The 18,619-nt window shown below is 35.1% G+C and overlaps 3 protein-coding genes, 5 non-coding genes and 1 pseudogene across 8 annotated transcripts; 7 read left to right on the top strand and 2 right to left on the bottom strand.

Annotated features, from left to right (window-relative positions):
* The first annotated feature begins 605 nt into the window (after nt 1-605).
* LOC112736210 (large ribosomal subunit protein eL32z) lies at nt 606-2,681 on the top strand. The gene is made up of 3 exons (XM_025785565.3): nt 606-902; nt 2,109-2,290; nt 2,374-2,681. The coding sequence occupies exons 1-3, from the start codon at nt 813-815 to the stop codon at nt 2,501-2,503; spliced, it is 402 nt and encodes a 133-aa protein (XP_025641350.1). The 5' UTR covers nt 606-812; the 3' UTR covers nt 2,504-2,681.
* LOC112739702 (small nucleolar RNA U31b) lies at nt 968-1,053 on the top strand. Its single transcript, XR_003170640.1, has one exon. It is a non-coding gene; the product is annotated as a small nucleolar RNA U31b (small nucleolar RNA).
* LOC112739704 (small nucleolar RNA U31b) lies at nt 1,147-1,223 on the top strand. Its single transcript, XR_003170642.1, has one exon. It is a non-coding gene; the product is annotated as a small nucleolar RNA U31b (small nucleolar RNA).
* On the top strand, nt 1,318-1,397 carry LOC112739703 (small nucleolar RNA U31b). The gene has a single exon (XR_003170641.1). It is a non-coding gene; the product is annotated as a small nucleolar RNA U31b (small nucleolar RNA).
* LOC112739666 (small nucleolar RNA Z195/SNORD33/SNORD32 family) lies at nt 1,524-1,600 on the top strand. Its single transcript, XR_003170599.1, has one exon. It is a non-coding gene; the product is annotated as a small nucleolar RNA Z195/SNORD33/SNORD32 family (small nucleolar RNA).
* Nucleotides 1,917-2,001, top strand: LOC112739667 (small nucleolar RNA Z196/R39/R59 family). Its single transcript, XR_003170600.1, has one exon. It is a non-coding gene; the product is annotated as a small nucleolar RNA Z196/R39/R59 family (small nucleolar RNA).
* Nucleotides 2,682-3,776: 1,095 nt separating the features above from the next.
* LOC112736209 (uncharacterized) lies at nt 3,777-6,309 on the bottom strand. Its single transcript, XM_025785564.3, has one exon. It carries the CDS (start codon nt 5,763-5,765, stop codon nt 3,969-3,971), a length of 1,797 nt encoding a protein of 598 aa, XP_025641349.1. The 5' UTR covers nt 5,766-6,309; the 3' UTR covers nt 3,777-3,968.
* Nucleotides 6,310-6,427: 118 nt separating this feature from the next.
* On the bottom strand, nt 6,428-9,007 carry LOC112736204 (protochlorophyllide-dependent translocon component 52, chloroplastic). Its single transcript, XM_025785560.2, has 6 exons — nt 8,209-9,007; nt 7,903-8,090; nt 7,717-7,802; nt 7,463-7,626; nt 7,181-7,369; nt 6,428-7,100 (listed from the first exon to the last, which is right to left on the bottom strand). The coding sequence occupies exons 1-6, from the start codon at nt 8,758-8,760 to the stop codon at nt 6,657-6,659; spliced, it is 1,623 nt and encodes a 540-aa protein (XP_025641345.1). The 5' UTR covers nt 8,761-9,007; the 3' UTR covers nt 6,428-6,656.
* Nucleotides 9,008-12,830: 3,823 nt separating this feature from the next.
* LOC112736208 (plastidic glucose transporter 4-like) lies at nt 12,831-18,452 on the top strand (annotated as a pseudogene).
* Nucleotides 18,453-18,619: the final 167 nt, after the last annotated feature.

The raw sequence follows: 18,619 nt of genomic DNA, 5'->3' as shown, positions 1-18,619 counted from the left end.
TTATAATAAGCTCGCAAATTTGTAACACCTTCTAGAGCTTCAACTTCACCAAACCCAACTTTTTGGACACTACTAATTATAAAAAAAAATCTCAAGTATAAAAAATATGAAATAAAGAAAAATAGGAGTGAAAGTGAGATATGAATCACGGATGAATTGACTTTAATATCTATAGACAAGACTCTCAATTAAAATAATTTTTTTATACAAAACGCAATTTACGTTTTTCAGTTTTCAATAAAAAAAATTTGCACATTTAAAACACAACCTACATTTTGATTTTTCGAAAAAAATAAAACATCTTAAAACGCAAGATGCATTTTGTTTACATTAAAAAAAAAGTTAAAAATAAAAAATGCAACCTGCGTTTTTTATGTTTCAGAAAAAAAAAAAAAACAAAAATTCAATCTTTGATTTTCACTGATATCATAGTAGTATAAATATTTTATACATTTTTATTTTATTGAGTTACACGATAATTATTTTCATGTGTAAAAAATTGAGCCTGTATGAAGTATATGAACATATTCATTTATTTATTTTTATAGTTTCTTCTTTGAGTGAAATAGTAAAAATTAAACAGGGCTCATGCTAAAGAATCTGCTGGATTGTAGCTTTACTTGGTCCAAGGCTTCACTATTGACCAAGACAAAGCTCAAGGTCAAGCCCAAGCCCATTTACACTGCCATCTAAAACCCTAGCAGCTGCTGCAAAAAACGGCAAACCCTAGCAGCATACTCGCACTTATAAATAGTTGTGTGTGTTCTCTCATAAATCTCAGCCATCGGAGCCTCCCGAGTCCCGAATCAAAAATGGCGGTGCCGTTGCTTTCGAAGAAGATCGTGAAGAAGAGGGTCAAGAAGTTCAAGAGGCCCCAGAGCGACCGCAAGATCTCCGTTAAGGTATAAGCATTTTTCTCGCGCGCCTCAAATCTTGAAATTTGTGTAATTTGATTTGATTCATGAAAGGATATGATGATAGTATTTTGTCGCCCCAGTCTTAAGTTGCACCTATACAAGGTGTAAGGTGGTGATTGACATTCTTATCTGATCCTTTTCTTAATTTGAAATATTTTTTTTAAAAATTATTATCTTTGTTTCAATATTGATGATTTGTTCTTGTCTTATATAATTTATATTGCAAATGGGATGTGACGATAAACTTGTTGACACCCAGTCTTACCATCTATTTTGATGCATGGTGACCCTCTGACTATCTGATCCCATTTATAGGCTTTCACATTGTAAGATCTGAATTATTTGTGGTTTTTTTTGTGTGTTTAAATTTTGAACTTGTTTAAGCATGTTTTGTATATTGGGATTTGATGATAATTTATGACACCCAGTCTTACTTGCTCCTTTGGTGTGCTACCTGGTGAGAGATTAATTTCCTGATCCCTTTATCCATGTTTATAAATGGGCCTCAGTGTCTTACATTTTTCAAGTCATTGTTTTTTTTCATGTATCTGTGTTTTTATGTTTGAACTCACTGTAATGCCCTTTTTCATGAGAATAACAATGTTGATGAGATATGAGGATGCTTATCCACCTATTCTGTAATAGAATGATGATTCAAAACATGCACTACCATCTGATCTCATACAATTGATTCAAGTCTTTACTTTTATGTTATTGTTTCTTTTGTTTTGTATCAGTGATTTGATATTGATGTGTTCATGCCCGTGGTATCTAATGTCCAGAGTCTATGCCTGTACCTGGATGTTTCGTTTTAAGGGCATATAGAAATTTTTACAGGCCTGCGACACAGCTGGCTTTTGTTAATAATAAGCCTTCTGTTACTATTTTCCTGTTTACATCTTGAATTCACTTAAATATGTAATTCATCCCTTTTGCAATAAAATCCTTTCCTAAAACAAAATAAATGGTTAGAATTTTCATTGATGAATGTTCCCTCTCTGCAATCAATGATGCAATTTTTCCCAAAATTATGATCATCTGTGATTAATATCCAAATTATCACCATCTTTCGACTGAGATTGCAGTAAAGATCTTCTATATTCTTGTTTTTCTGTGTAGTCAATAGATTGACAGGTTGTGATTGGTTTACAATGTTTTTAAGATAAATTTTTCTTGTATTGTGTTAAACAGGAAAACTGGCGCAGACCCAAGGGTATTGATTCTCGTGTGAGGAGAAAGTTTAAGGGATGCACTTTGATGCCAAATATTGGTTACGGGTCTGACAAGAAGACCCGACACTATCTTCCCAATGGTTTCAAGAAATTTGTTGTTCACAATGTTAAGGACTTGGAACTGCTCATGATGCACAACAGGTTCCCCATTTAACAAACTTATTTTAGTGTGTCAACTGAATAATCTGAATGGGTTATTGAAATAAGGTATTCTATGATTTCAGGACCTACTGTGCAGAGATTGCACACAATGTATCAACAAGGAAGAGGAAGGATATAGTAGAGAGAGCTGCCCAGCTTGATGTGGTAGTGACAAACAAGACTGCCAGGCTACGTAGCCAGGAGGACGAGTAGACATTCAATTAATGTCTTTTATGTATTTGTGACCTTTAGGTTTTTGACCGGTATTTTATTTGTTCAAAAGAATTTGTAACATGGTATACAATTAAAGATTTTATTTCGCATTTTGTTTATCTTGCCATCTCAAATTGTTTCTTTTGTCACCGGAAATGATATCCATTTTTCTCGGCTACTGAGGTTATTTATTCTATAATTAGGATGGAATGCTAAAGAAATAACTCACTTGTAATTAGTCAGGAATAAATGATAACTATTAAAATCAGTATGATTCTGTAGTTTTTATAAGACTACCACAGACTCGGTATGAATCAAATTACAGAGAAACCAAAGCGGATGATTATAAGACTACCATAGACTCAATCTTTCCTGCATTTTTGATTTTATTTAACAATTGCATGTTGATTATGTGAGAAAGACATTCCAACGTAAAATCCTGCGATCATTACTTGTTAGCTTCTTGGTGAACAATTTGCAACTTAAAAGGACTCCCAAGTCCCAACACGAGTGTGCATGAGATCCTAACAAAAATGTACTGCATAGTAGTGTAACAATTAAGTAATTCCTCCTTTTTAAAGTGTAGTAAACTCGGCGGAAGGCAAAATTCCATTAGAGCATCATGAAATCCTAGGTGCCATGTTTTGCTAAACACTGAACATGAACGTGCTCATCCTTGTTACTCGCAGTCATAAGGTTATCTTACTTGGACCATGGATGCTGACCGTGTTTTTTTTTATACTGGAATAAATCAATAAGAATGAACACTATGTGAAGACAAACAGTTATTAACACAAAACGCAGATGGTAGGATCACCCTAGTAAGGTAAAAAATGGTGTCGTTTTAAAATGAAATCCATTCTAGAGCGTAGAGGTATAAGAACGACAGCAAAGTATAATCAACAATGGACGAAGACATGGAAGGTACTGGTTTGCCATAAAATTGCAATCCCCTGCTGTCCAAGAGATCTGTTATTGGCTTACTGAAACGGTATCAAGACAGAAGTAAATGATGATTGAAATGCACAGTTGCACATAGCAAGACGGGGAGTTAAATTTCAGAAAAAGACTACAGGGCTTTGCTGAGCTAGTAGATGAAGTTTGGCTATAAAGTTCATAATGTGCTAAAACATAAGTATCAAATAGAATCTTAAACGCCTTGGACAAATGTTGCATTAGCTAATTTAGACTTGAAGCCCTTCTTAAGTTTCAATATAGAGACGTCTCAAAATCTATAAGAAAACATTCTAACGAAGAGGAAGAGAGAAGGGGATATCCCATAGTTGTACTTGTATAACATCATGGCAACTCACAAAATCATCAATCATCATTAGAATACAATAAAAGAACAAGCAAGTACAACAAGAAGCTCGATTTACCCCAATGGTATGAATCTGAAACTGACTAGACCTGATTCAACTATAAAAATTCCCAATAAACATTGAAACCATCAGCATCAACATGATCAGCATGTATTTACGCCGTCCTTGCAATCTTTAGTCAAATTATAGAATGTCTCCACGTGTGTCTTACCACGATAAAAGACTTCTGTATCGACTGCAGCTCTCATGTATCCATCAAACTCGACGGGTTTTCCGTTGTTGAGAAGTGTGGTTTCGTTGTACCACTCACTCGTAGTTCCCCACAGTTCCTTATAATCATCAAGCAAATGGACCTTGTAGTTGGGTCTCAACTTGTCGAAGTAATTGTAGAAAGGCTCATTGGTGGCAATATACAAATTCCTCTGAGGTTGGATCATTCCTTTCAGCTTCTCAACAAGAACATCCGGCGATGTGTCGTAATCTAAATGAGGCCACAGCTCCTTGTTCTGAGCTTTCTCCCCTCGAACCACATGGACTGCATCAAAATCCCAGTCCATCCTTCCACTGATCTCTGTAACAATATTCATCAACCTCTTGGACTTCCACAAAGCATGCCAGGGCCTCTGAATATACTTTGCAGCCTCGCCTTCGCAGACTCTATACCAGTAATTCTCCGGCTCTGGCGCATCAAACTGCCTCCAAATGATGGTGCTCTTGTCCTTCTTAAGCTGCATGGGAGTCGCCTTGTGTGTCACAACCTTCCTAACAGGAACCTTGTTCCTCTTCAAATGGGTCTTATCCCACTTCTTCCAATCTCTCACGAACTCACCTTCCTCCACAATGGAAGCCACCTCCTTCAGATGCTCGAAATCGAAATAATACCGAAAATCCTTCCCTTCCTCATCCTTATGGCTAGGATTATATGTTGCAGCTAAGCAAACACTCAAATCCATCACAAAAGTCCTATTCAAAAACATAGCCTCACCCAATCCACACAAGAAACTCCACATATAATGATTCATCCCTTTGCAATAATCCCCACCCCTTGAATAATACAGATACTTGCCATTCCTAAAGTTAATTGCGGATCCCAAAGTAGGAATAGTATCATTAATCTCATCATCACGGTTTGAAATTTTTGGCAAAGCCTTACCCTTACCGTTGGCACCACTGCGAGCACCTTCATTTCGCGGACGGAGCGCCGGGTTCCTCCGCGCATTGCTACCTGAATGCCATCGGCCGGCGTGCACCACCTTGTACTTACAATCGTCGGTGAGCTGCAGCTTGAACCGCCGGAAGTCACGGTACTTCCGCCACGACTTCTCCCTCTTGTTCCGGAACCGCCACGCGACGTCGCACTCGTCGGCTGTAGAGCCGTTCACCGGCGTCTGGTAATCAAAGAACGCGATCGACTTGAAAGTCCTTAGGTTGAACCTCTCGACTGCAATCAAGACGCGAGGATCGGAGCAGTTTAGGGTTCCGGAGGCGGCTGCGTCGGCGCAGGGTCCGCGGACGACGCCGACGGCGTCATCAGAGTCGGCAGGGGAAGCTAACGGCGGGGTTAAATTTGCGATCCGCTCCTCGGCCTTCTCGATGACGGCCTCCGTGACGGCAGGAGCGGCGGCCGATTGTGAAGGAAAGGGAAGCGGCGGATCCTGTGGCGAAGGGGAAATATCCTCGCCGGTTTTGATGATAGAAGTGTCGATGTGAAACGTGGCATTTTCTGATTGGGTGAAGAGAGTAGTGAGTGCTGGCGCTGATTGGAGCCATGGGTCTGGTGGCTGGTAGGTAATGGCAATGACGGTGAAGATTAGGACCGAGAAAACGAAGACAGAGAAACAGAGGTTGCTTATGAGCTTTATCATGTTCTGTGCTATTGGCTCCGCTGCCGTGGTGGCGGCGGCGGCGGAGCTGCTTGGGTGTGAGTGTGAGTCCTTCATTGTGTTTCTGAGATCTGAGTTCTGGTGCGGGGTGGGTTCAAAGAAAAGAAAGCGATGCGGCAATGCGTAGTGTGGAAGGAAGGTGGTTCAGATGAGTAGGATCTGCTGAGCGTGATTACTCACTTAACTCTCTGATTACTCATTAATCTAATCTTTTTTATTACTACTTACTTTCTACTTGCTCCTACTGGCATAGCAGCGGATACAGTTTGACTCTCTGAGGATCAAGATTCAAGAGTTCGATTCTGTTGTTGCCATATTCTTCTTCTTCGGTATGTCGGTCTTCGTTTGTAGCCACCGAATTTACAGTAGTGCGTATGTTGTCGCCGTCTCTTTTATTGTTTACTCTAATCTAAATATTTCTCTTGGCCTACATCTTCTATCATATTCTTACAACCTTTCCAACCTACCTACCATTATTGTTTTCTCTAAAACTCACAATGTGAAATTCACGATGTGAAATTACTAATTACTAATTACTAATTGAGAATAGTTAGATATAATATAATCAAATATGTAAAATTATTATCTAACTATTCTTAACTATCAATTTCCCAGGTTTCCAACTTAAAAATATTCACATTTTTAGTGTCTCAATATATTGTGCTAATAATTTTATTTATTTATACAGTTATTCGAATAGAAAGAAATATTCACTATGGTTTCTTAGACAAGAAATTCAATCAAAATTCATTGCATTTTGCCAGAGCTATGCTCAAATTGGTGTGCGTGGACTGAAGTAATTATGAGCTACTGGTCCCAATAGTTGGCACTTTGAAAACATTTTTTCCTAAATAAAATCACCCAAAAGGGATTGTAAGCACCTATATTTTATTAACTACACATATGAACATAGTTCAGTTGTTCACATCGACTATTATGCATTTCAGGTCAGCGGAATGCATGGTTGTAATCATGATAACGGAAATTCTTGTATATGAAGTGAGCTAGCCAACGAGACAAGGCGAATGAGAGCACTGCAACCACAACCATTGAACTTCTTGTGAATGTAGACATGGTTCCCTGCTTCATTGCAGCAACAATCCCTATTGAAGCAACACATATGATCTGAAGCGCCACTTCAGCCACATTGAGGCTCTTATATGCAAGGTTGCAGCTCCGGCAGTTCACCACATGCGACCAATACCTGTCAAAAAGCTGCTCCCTGGGTGGCGTTGGCGCAAGAACTCCACTGTATTTACCTCTCCAATCAACTTGCCCACCTGCATACTTGTTTAGCCACTTTCTAAAACCGACCACAAGTGCATCTGACTTTGTTGGCACGAAACAGGCTTTCGCCCAGTTCGCTGAACCAACATCCATAAGTTTGTATTCCTGTCAAAACAATTTCATCCTTCTCAGAGGATGGTAAACAAAGGAAGAGTAGTAGCTATTCAGACACAAATCTGAATTACCTCAACATGAAGAAGATATAAATCTGAATCTAGAATAAGGTTTTGTCCAACATGAAAAAACCACCGCGGCACAATTTTGTCCATCCACAGTCCAAAGTTTCGTGGGAAGCACCATATCAGTCTGCTTTTACCAGGACTAACCGGAATGCAAACAAAGATTAAGGAAAATTTCTTCTGTTTTGATGACTTCTGCATTAATCAAATTCAACACACATTATACAACCTCATAAAAAACTGTGTTGGTATGTTTGCACCAAAAACTCACATTTCTCAACAATTTACCTGATTTTCACCGGATGGGGCTGGTTGATCATGGCTATATGCATAAAATACGCATGGCGGCATGAATTTGCTTTTGCTCCAACCCTGCTCTGCTAAAAAACCGTTGACATCTAACTTTTCAATTGCCAATTCTAGTGGCCTGCCTCCTTCTCTATCAACTTTCACTGCAGAGTCAGTTAAGCCCTCTACACATGAGTGCCATATATAAAAACAAATATAAATTGAACTGAATTTAAAGGATTTATCTTATATGCCTTTTGGTTTCTGCGTACGCATTATTCCATAATGTGCGTACGGAACATGTGCAGGGTCCATAAGGTTCTCTATCAGCACCTCATAGCTGAAATCAATATTCATTTTGTTAGAAAGCTGTGCTAAGCGGAGAAACAGTTTTCATGGCTTGAAAGAAATCTCTTGGATTCTGGAAATATGATACATACCCATAAGGAATATCTCTGTTTCCCATCAAGCTAGTGTATGAGGGATCATCAATCTCTGGTATGTATGGGGGTTTCTTTCTTTCAAGAATATCTTTATATTGAGGATCAGAATTTGGCCAAAACCACAAGATACCACTCTGCACGGTACTTGGGTATGCGGCTACACATGCTTTTTTGAAGGTATGAAACTGCACATTACCACAACTTAATGATTGCTTTATAGAGCATATCAGACAATGAAAGGAAAACAAGACAAAAATTAATAGAACATTGACTATGAATGTTACTAATAAGAATTGTTGTTACCGGAGGAGCATCAGGGGGTGCCTGAGGAATGAGCTTACAGTCCCCAGAGCCATTAAAACACCAACCATGGTAGACACACTGCAATCTGCCCCATTGATCGATCCTTCCCTCAGACAAAGGTGCCAATCTGTGAGGGCATGCATCATCAAACACCTTCCATGCACTCTCATTCCTATCCCACCACACAACCACATCAATCCCCAAAACTTTCTTCCCGTGGGGTGCCCTCTTGTCAAGGTCACATATTGGCATCACTGGATACCACTGAGAGTACCAATCAAACTTCTCTCCCTTTGATTCAACTTCCGTCTCAGCCTCAGGTGTGTTGCTGGATTCTGTCAATGGAGATGGTGACAAGGCAGTGAAAAGCTTGGATTTTGATTTGTTTCCATGAACTATAGAGAGTAATGGTGAATTGGTTACTTGAGTAGTAGTATTAGTAGTAGTAGTAGTGCTGAAGAACATGGATTTCCTAAGTGGTGGGGTTGTTGGTTCATGCGGTGTTGGGATGTGAAGAAATGAAGGAGCAGAGAAAGATATCATAGTTTCCATAGTTCCCTTTGGTTCAATGAATCCAAAGGAACTAGAAGTACGAGAGAGGAACACAAATGCAAGAAACCCAACACTTCAACTCATCAGAAGATGTTGAAGAAAAACTAGTGGCTCAAGTTTGTCAATTTTATGGTGATCATTCCGTTTTTGGTATTTATGTGACGAAAAGAAGCCTGAGCCTCAAAAATGTGCAAGGACAAAATGCTTGCTCAACACACTATCTCTATCGTGTGGATACACTACCGATACTCCACACTATTTACCTTTACCTTTTTAGTAGAAAATAGAAATAGATCCTCCTAATTTTTTTATTTTAATTAAGAAAAAAAAAATAGAATCTCTCATTTCTTTCGTATTCTTTTATATTTGTTTAAAGTAAAAACTCACGTGCACTCGACTTTACTTACTGATTTGACTAAATTTTTATCTAACGACTCTTACTTATCAACTTTACGGAAATTATGATATGCACGAAAAAAAATCGTGGTCTGATGTTTTTGGGTATGTCTAAAACGAGCACAACCATTATGTGTTTATTGGATGCGCCACACTTATATAAACCATTAGATTTAATTAGATAAAAATCAAAGGCTAATATGAAAGAAGAGCATTGATGTACTCTAATAAATACAGAATATCCTAATACATAAATAAATGCTTTAAATGACAATACTTTAATATACAATATTTTAAATGGTAACAGAATCTTTTATTTTTAAATAATTAAATATAAAATATATAAATACAAAAATATGAGTATTCTTTATTCAATAAGATTAATTATTATGCAAAAAATTTTTATGATATTAAAAAATCATATTAAAATAAATTTTAAACTGTAACATAAAAATATAAAATAATTAAAATTTTATTTATATTACTCGACAAATAATTAGATTATTATATTCAAAATTTATTAATTAACTAATTTTGTTAAAGATATTATTATATAAAATATTTTTTCATCAAAATATTTCAAAAATATAATTTATTTAAAATATTATATATAATACATGAAAATATTAACCTTTTTTATTTTTTTTAATTTTTTTTATAGAAAAACGGAATAAAAATAATATAATTCTATATACATACTTATCACATTATATATTTACTTATATTAGTAACACCTAAACTAATCAAACTTACGTAATTAAAAATATAAAACATATAAATATAAAAAATAAATATTTTTTATTTATTAAAATTAATATTTAAAGTTTCATATATATAATATTTAAAATTATATGTTTATAATAAGATCTTTTTATTTTTATTATTTTCAAGTATTTTTTTATTGTTTTAGTTAAATTTTTTATTCTCTAACTCGACCAAATTTATATATATAGGTGAATTTTATCCAATCCCCTCTAAAACAACATGTAAATTAGCCTCTATGACATGACACATTTAATTAGATATTTAATTTTAATTTGAGTTAATTTAACTCAATGAGAATTAACATCTTAACTAAAGTAGGACCATTTTATAATTAATTTTTTTTAAGATAAATAATTATATAATTTTTGTAAATATTAAAAAATAAATTTATATTCTTTTACCAAATCATTATTACTTAAATTCGTTCCACCATTCCATTGAAAGCACACTGTAACTCGAAGCAAGATGGAGAGTAAAGATGCAAGTATCCTTTGAATATCTAATGCAACGGATCTTGTGTACGATCCAATGATCCATTGCTAGGGGTGGCAAGCGGGGAAGTCCGTCCCGCCCCGCTAGAATCCCGTCCTTTGGCGGCCTGGCCCGCCCCGCCCCGCCTAGTGAGGCGGTCCCAGAATAATCCTAGCCCGCCCGCCTAACGATGAGCTGGCGGGCCGGCGGGCTAAACCCGCCAAATATCTTTTTTTATTTTTAACTATTAAATAATATATATAAAGGCATAAAAAAATCTCTTATATTTTTTACTTTTAACTATTATAATTTATAAAAGTATAAACAAATTATAATTTTTATATTCACAAACATTAAAGTCTTTGTAATTATAAATATCTAATAAATATAATTATAAACCAAGTTTTCATCCAAAACATAATTATAAATATTGTTCCCAAAGCAAAATAAACATAATCCAAAACATAATTATAAATATTGTCTCTAAAACAAAATAAACATAATCCAAAACACTCAATTTTCATCTTCATTCTCTTGTAAGTGGGGTTGGGAGAAGTTGAATTTTGGCAAAAAATATTATAAAAATACCCCTTGCCAAAAAAATACTAAGCCCGGCGGGGAAGCCTGTCCCGCCCCGCCAAAGCCCGTAGTTTAAGCGGTGCGGGCTAGGCGGGCTTTTGCTATTTGGCAGTCCCAATTTTTCAGCCCAACCCGCCTTTTTGGCGGGTTACGCGAGCCGGCCCGGCGGGTTAGGCCCGTTTGCCACCCCTATCCATAGCCATTCCAAAGAACGGCTTTGAACTAATTGATATAGTCCAATTTAAATTCTAATAGACGGATGAATCAAATGCATATCTAATTCAAGCATCACTTTAATATATGCAATAGTTATCACAACCCTAAATTATAGACTAATGCATCCTGATAATTAAAAATTTATATGTGACACGAAATTATGTGAACTAAAGAGCAAAAGACAACTACAAAATAGCAGCACGATCAAATACACTCTCTTTAACTAATCGTAGATCTACTACAAATTGAAATCAAACACAGAAGAGCAATCAGAGAGAGAAACAACGAGGTTACAGAGAGTAAAGATTCAATTTTTAATATTTTATCAAATTATACATTTATTCTTTTAAATAATTTTTTAATTACAAAATAGCTTAATCATAGTTAACATAATAACCAATTAAAAGGTGACATGTCATAAAGGGTAATTTACATGTTAAAATATAAAAAATAGAGTATAATTTATCATATATATATATGAAAAATTAGTGTTCAAATGTCATAATATTTCCAAAATACTTTTTTTTTGTATTTATATATTTTATATTTTTAATTACGTAAACTTGATTGGTTTAGGTCTTACTAATATAAGTAAGACCTATATGTTTACTTTAGGTCTTACAAATGTCATAATATTTTCAAAATACTTTTATTTTTTTTATATTTATATATTTTATATTTTTAATTACGTAAGCTTGATTAGTTTAAATTTTACTAATATAAGTAAATATGTAATATAATAGGCATGTTTTTAGAACTATATTATTTATTTTTTTTAAAAAAAAATTGAAAAAAATAAAAAAGGTTAATAGTTTCATGTATTATATATAATATTTTAAATAAATTATATTTTTGAAATATTTTGATGAAAAATTATTTTATATAATAATATCTTTAACAAAATTAGTTAATTAATAAATTTTGAATATAATAATCTAATTATTTGTCAAGTAATATAAAATAAAATTTTAATTATTTTATATTTTTATGTTACAGTTTAAAATTTTATTTAAATATGATTTTTTAATATTATAAAAATTTCTTGCATAATAATTAATCTTATTGAATAAAGAATACTCATATTTTTGTATTTATATATTTTATATTTAATTATTTAAGAATAAAAGATTTTGTTACCATTTAAAATATTGTGTATTAAAGTATTATCATTTAAAACATTTATTTATGTACTAGGATATTCTATATTTATTAGAGTCCATCAATGCTCTTCTTTCATATTAACCTTTGATTTTTATCTAATCAAATCTAATAATCTATATAAATGTAGCGTATCCAATAAGTACATAATGGTCGTGCTCGTTTTAGACATACCCGATGCGGGGTTCAAACCTCAACTATGACAGGAAAAGGTGAAAATTAAGGTTAAAATACGAATGACATAGTAACAATATGATCTTAGATATCATACTTTATCTAATTTGAACGAAAAAACAAAAGATTTTGTGTTACCCAACTCTGTTTAGACAGAGCCACATCATATTGGACCCACAAGAACCACAAGTATTGGGTACACAGCAATATGCTCTCTCCGCCAACCGGAAATCGTTATCCCAAAATCTCATCCACTCCCTCTCATTCCCTCCACTCATTCCTCACTTGATAAACCATAGCAAATTGAGCATCTCATGAACACACAAGGAGAGATAACACCAATCTCAACATAAACCAACCAAACCAATACACCACAACCCTCTTTCTCTAGCTCTCTTTCTGCTGTTGTAATCTACTTACACTGCAGAAGCCCCAAAAGGTACTCCATCTGCGACAATGTCTTGTTCCAATCTCACTATGTCGGGTGTCTTCAAAACCTTCTCTTTCTGATGCCTCCAACCTCTCTTTCCATTCTGTTCTCAACCCTTTTCAGCTCCCTTCACAAAATTCACCCTCATGCAGCCTCTCACGTTCTTCTGTCACCCCAGTACAGTGTGGTCTCAGAGAGCTCAGAACCCGCATTGAATCTGTCAAAAACACACAGAAGATCACAGAAGCAATGAAGCTTGTTGCAGCCGCTAAAGTCAGAAGGACTCAAGAAGCTGTTGTTAATGGAAGACCCTTCTCAGAGACTCTTGTTGAGGTCCTCTACAACATCAACGAGCAGCTCCAAACTGAGGACATTGATGTCCCTCTCACAAAAGTTAGGCCAGTGAAGAAGGTAGCACTGGTTGTGTGCACTGGTGATAGAGGTCTCTGGTGGTTTCAACAATAACATCATCAAGAAAGCTGAGGCAAGAATTGCTGAATTGAAGGATCTTGGTCTTGACTACACTATCATTAGTGTTGGCAAGAAGGGTAACTCTTACTTCCTCCGTAGACCTTACATACCAGTTGATCGGTTTCTAGAAGAAGGATCGCTCCCAACTGCGAAAGAGGCTCAGGCAATTGCTGATGATGCCTTCTCGCTGTTTTCAGTGAAGAGGTTGACAAAGTAGAACTCTTGTACACAAAGTTTGTGTCATTGGTGAAATCAGATCCTGTGATTCATACCTTACTTCCACTATCGCCAAAGGGAGAGATTTGTGACATCAATGGAAACTGTGTTGATGCTGCTGATGATGAGTTCTTCAGGCTAACAACAAAGGAAGGAAAGCTAACTGTAGAGAGGAATGCTGTGAGGACAAAGACAGAAGACTATTCACCAATTTTGGAGTTTGAACAAGATCCTGTTCAGATCCTTGATGCTCTCTTGCCGCTTTATCTCAACAGCCAAGAGAGCACTTCAAGAATCACTTGCAAGTGAGCTTGCTGCTAGAATGAGTGCAATGAGCAGTGCAACTGATAATGCTGTTGAGTTGAAGAAGAACTTATCCATTGTCTACAATAGGGAACGTCAGGCTAAGATCACAGGTGAAATTCTTGAGATTGTTACTGGTGCCAATGCTCTTCAATAGGTTACTTTTGGCATCATCATCATTATCCATGGTTGGATTTATTTGTAGGTGTCCAATATCATAAAAGGGTGTTGTCGCTCCCCTTTGTTACATTCTAATGTTCTTATTTATGACCGTTATGAAACTATGCGATTTTTACACTTCTGAAATATAAAAAACTAAGAGTCTCAAAGGGAAACCTTTTATTTTTTTTTGTCAAGTTTTTTCCCACCTTTTCATCTCACAAATGATGTATGTAATAATAGATCTATATATTATGTCACTGTTTTGGAAGTTGTATCTAAAAATTTATCATTTAAATACTTTACTGTGGTTTTCACAATAACTAATTAATGATTTAGGTATTCTCATTGTTATATACAAGATATTCGCGCAACTCTTGTTTAGATATTTATGTTAGGTATTCTCATTGTTTAGATATTTTTTGTCAACTCTTGTCTATGTGAATGTATACTCATGTAGGAATCTTTGAGAGATTTCCTTACTAGGACTCATTTCTTTGCGTGATTAATTCTAGCAGAATGTTAGATCAATGATTATGGACAACCGAAAAATATAGTTTGGCTATGTAATTTTTCCAAGTACAATTAGGCATTTTGCAAAACCATGTTGTGTTAATCTGTAGTATTATCCATTATAGCTGCTTTTTGTTACATCCCTTGATTTGATGTGTCTTAATATCATAATATCCAGAATTTGCATATTGTGAAGGAGCTTATGCCTCTCAAAAAAGTTTCTTACTGAAGTTGCATTGCAGATGAAGATGTTGAAGATCTTCTCCCTGCTAATAATGTTCCTGGAAAATCTTCTGGGACTGTCTTGCCCTTTGTTGGTGTTGCTTGCCTTGGAGCCACTTTATTCGGTTATCATCTTGGGTATGGATTTTCATATTCATTTTACTCTGCAGATAACTGGATTTATACTGCAGCATATCTAGAATCTGTATTGCCATCAAAGTTATATGAGTGATTTGCACTACATCTTAATTGAGTGATTTTCATATTCATTATTCTTTTCCCATTTGGAAAACTTTGACAATGCCCTGTTTCTTGTAGGGTGGTAAATGGAGCTCTTGAGTACCTGGCCAAGGATCTTGGTATTACTGAGAACACTGTACTACAAGGTGCACCCTTTTTGTTGCAAATTAATCTAGTCTATTTGATCTTATGAGAAAAGAAAGCTGTAAATGTTTATGAAATACAATTTTCTTATTCTTTACCTCAGGCATTTTAAGTTTTATGTTCATGGAAAGTTTTCTGTTAATGTTACTTATAAACACATTGAACTGAGAAAAACCTTCAGTTTTTGTATGGTATGGAGTGTAATTTAATTATTTGTTACTTTTGCATTTTTGTGCAAAACCATTATTTATGTCCCACTATCTATAAAATTTTTGTTTCTAAAAGTTCCAGTTTCTCTTGAAAATGCTCCAACAATCCCTTTCTCATGATTTTCATGACTATAAAATCCATCAACAGGATGGATTGTCAGCTCTCTACTTGCTGGCGCCACTGTGGGTTCATTCACTGGTGGAGCATTGGCTGACAAATTCGGCCGAACTAGGACCTTTCAGTTAGATGCAATTCCACTAGCAGTTGGAGCATTTCTTTGGTCAATCAGTTGTCCTTGAGTTCAAGGTTTGATCTTTCATGTTTTTTTGAAATGATGCTGAACATCACAAATTACAGTGCTACAGCTCAAAGCATTCAGACGATGATTGTTGGCCGCTTGCTAGCTGGTATAGGAATCGGTGTTACATCTGCAATTGTACCATTATACATATCTGAGGTGGTGCTGCTATAAATTATTTTAACATTTCTAATCTTGTTTATATATTTTATATTGACTGCTTAGGTAATTCCTTACAATGAACAGATTTCTCCAACTGAAATTCGCGGTGCACTTGGATCTGTTAATCAACTTTTTATATGTATTGGGATTCTTGCAGCACTAGTAGCCGGTTTGCCTCTGGCAGGAAATCCTATATGGTATTGAGCTATTTATTTTTCTTCTGAATACAAATATCAAATAGAGATAGTAACATATATATGATTGTTAACCTTGAAATTTTGTTGTATAGTTGATGGAAGCCTTTAAATTTTTTGTTAAACTGTGAATCTAATGTTTGTTAACATGCATCCTCTTTTCCTTCTCTCTTTATTCAATTCCATAAGGTGGCGGACAATGTTTGGAATTTCGGTTGTTCCATCTGTTCTGTTAGCACTAGGAATGGCAGTTTCTCCAGAAAGTCCTAGATGGCTCTTTCAGGTTGTCCTGCAATTCCACAATCATTGACATGAATGGTTTCCTTAATGTTTCTAAGTAGCATGAAATTCTAGAATCATAGTGTTTATGTTTGGCAATTGCAACAAGTTTCTTGTAGGTTTTGTGAGAGACTTACATTTATTGTTTTACAGCAAGGGTATCTGATGCAGAGAAAGCAATTAAAACACTTTATGGAAAAGAAAGAGTTGCTTCGGTTATGCATGACTTAACAGCAGCAAGTCAAGGTTCTTCTGAACCTGAAGCAAGATGGTTTGATCTTTTTAGTAGCAGGTATCGGAAAGGTATTCAATAATTTAAGATTAATCCCATATTCCATTAACCAGGAGAAATAAAAAATCTAGTATAAGATTGGTTTCAATTTTTAGTTTACTCTGAAATTGATTGATGCTTTGTGAATTGGTGCTGCAGTTGTCAGTGTTGGAGCAGCACTTTTCTTGTTTCAGAAGTTTGCTGGAATTAATGCTGTGGTGTATTATTCGACTTCTGTTTTCCGCAGTGCTGGAATTGCTTCTGACATTGCAGCAAGTGCCCTTGTTGGTGCTTAAAATGTCTTCGGTTAGTATCATTATTTTTGTCCTGAAAAACTGGATAATGTGAACAAAGGTGAAGTTATTTCCTGCTGGTGTTTGATTTTGTTGCAGGCACTGTAATCGCTTCGTCCTTGATGGACAAACAAGGAAGGAAAAGTCTCCTTATCACAAGTTTTACCGGAATGGTAATAGTTTTTCTCATCTTATATCTGTCTAAGGCCTAATGCATAAGATTTTGAACACTAGGTTGAATTCTTTTCACTTTTCAGTCACAAATGCCTTTCAACTTGCTACTTCTCAATGAATGATTGTAAAGGTCTAGTTGACTTTTCTGATATTTGATTTTAGTTTTATGCATATAAGCTATTCATGATCTTATGATAAACAATGCATGAAATATCATTGGTGTTTTCTTTCCTAGGCTGTTTCTATGTTGCTTCTTTCTCTGTCTTTCACTTGGAGTGTCCTTGCACCATACTCTGGTACCCTTGCAGTGCTTGGAACTGTCGCGTAAGTATTATTTATTTATTTTTTTAATAACATAATTTCGTTCGACAAAAGACTACTTTATAGTTCATATTATTCCTTTTTCCGCTATTTCTTTTAACAATGATCAATGAACCTTAAACAGCTATGTGTTATCCTTTTCTCTTGGTGCTGGTCCTGTGCCTGCTCTTCTTCTACCTGAGATATTTGCCTCGAGAATCAGAGCTAAAGCGATCTCTTTGTCCTTAGGCACACATTGGGTAAGTAACTTTGCTATGGAAGATTATATCAACTTTAATCACTCCCTTTATGTTGCTGTCAAAATTTTGAATTTTCTTTTCACATTTTTGTTCAGAGGCTAAAAATGCAAGTCTAAAAACCTTAGTGTAGTGAGTGAGAGTTTATACCAATAATCACATGGCTAAGTTGACAAAATGATGAATGAAACAGAACAAGTTTTCTCTATATACTCTAATTACTCCACCTTGCTGTGTTGAGCTTTTTGGTTGAAAAAAAAAAAAAAAAAAAAAGAACAAGTGTTCTCTATGAATTTTTCAAATTATTCCTTACTATATTGAAAGCTAAAACAAGATGAAACTGCATAAGAAGCCATGCCAAACTCAATCACATAGTTCTCTTGTGCTTGATTCTATTTATTATCTTAAAAATACAAAAACCATAAAAAATGTTTTCCTTATTAATGCTAATGATGGATTTTTTTGTCTTCTTCCCTTATCAGATCTCCAACTTTGTGATTGGACTGTATTTCCTAAGTGTTGTAAACAATTTTGGAATCACCAGTGTGTACTTGGGGTTCTCAACTGTGTGTATTCTTGCTGTATTGTACGTATCTGGTAATGTTGTGGAAACAAAGGGTCGTTCATTAGAAGAAATAGAACGTGCTCTTAGCCCTGCATCTTAATAACATCCTTATCAAATGCATATGCATAATCCTAAGTGGTAAGTACTGTGACTTTGACTTTAGATGCGGTTATTGTATCTATCTTATGTTGAGTTAACTTTGAAATATAATCTATAGTTAAATATGGCATAATTCTGTATTTATTAATTATTATATGGAGCACAAATGATAGGAAAAAAGGCTAGAAAGAATTTTCAATTAAGTTCCTATATTTGTTTTCTTTTCAATTAGGTCCCTATATTATATCAGATTTTGTAACTAAGCTCCTGTGACAAAAATATTGAAATTAACGAAATATT

Source organism: Arachis hypogaea, chromosome 13, assembly GCF_003086295.3.
Source record: "Arachis hypogaea cultivar Tifrunner chromosome 13, arahy.Tifrunner.gnm2.J5K5, whole genome shotgun sequence".
Taxonomy (NCBI): Eukaryota; Viridiplantae; Streptophyta; class Magnoliopsida; order Fabales; family Fabaceae; genus Arachis; species Arachis hypogaea.
This window is presented reverse-complemented; position numbering and strand designations above follow the sequence as displayed.

Bases quoted from the DNA above. Each gene is read 5' to 3' on its own strand.
- LOC112736210 (XM_025785565.3), top strand. From the start codon at position 813: ATGGCGGTGCCGTTGCTTTCGAAGAAGATCGTGAAGAAGAGGGTCAAG. The intron at 903-2,108 runs GTATAAGCATTT...TGTGTTAAACAG, and splicing joins ACCGCAAGATCTCCGTTAAG to GAAAACTGGCGCAGACCCAA. The intron at 2,291-2,373 runs GTTCCCCATTTA...CTATGATTTCAG, and splicing joins CTGCTCATGATGCACAACAG to GACCTACTGTGCAGAGATTG.
- LOC112736209 (XM_025785564.3), bottom strand. From the start codon at position 5,765: ATGAAGGACTCACACTCACACCCAAGCAGCTCCGCCGCCGCCGCCACC.
- LOC112736204 (XM_025785560.2), bottom strand. From the start codon at position 8,760: ATGGAAACTATGATATCTTTCTCTGCTCCTTCATTTCTTCACATCCCA. The intron at 7,803-7,902 runs GTATGTATCATA...TATTGATTTCAG, and splicing joins AACAGAGATATTCCTTATGG to CTATGAGGTGCTGATAGAGA. The intron at 7,101-7,180 runs GTAATTCAGATT...TTGTTTTGACAG, and splicing joins TATATCTTCTTCATGTTGAG to GAATACAAACTTATGGATGT.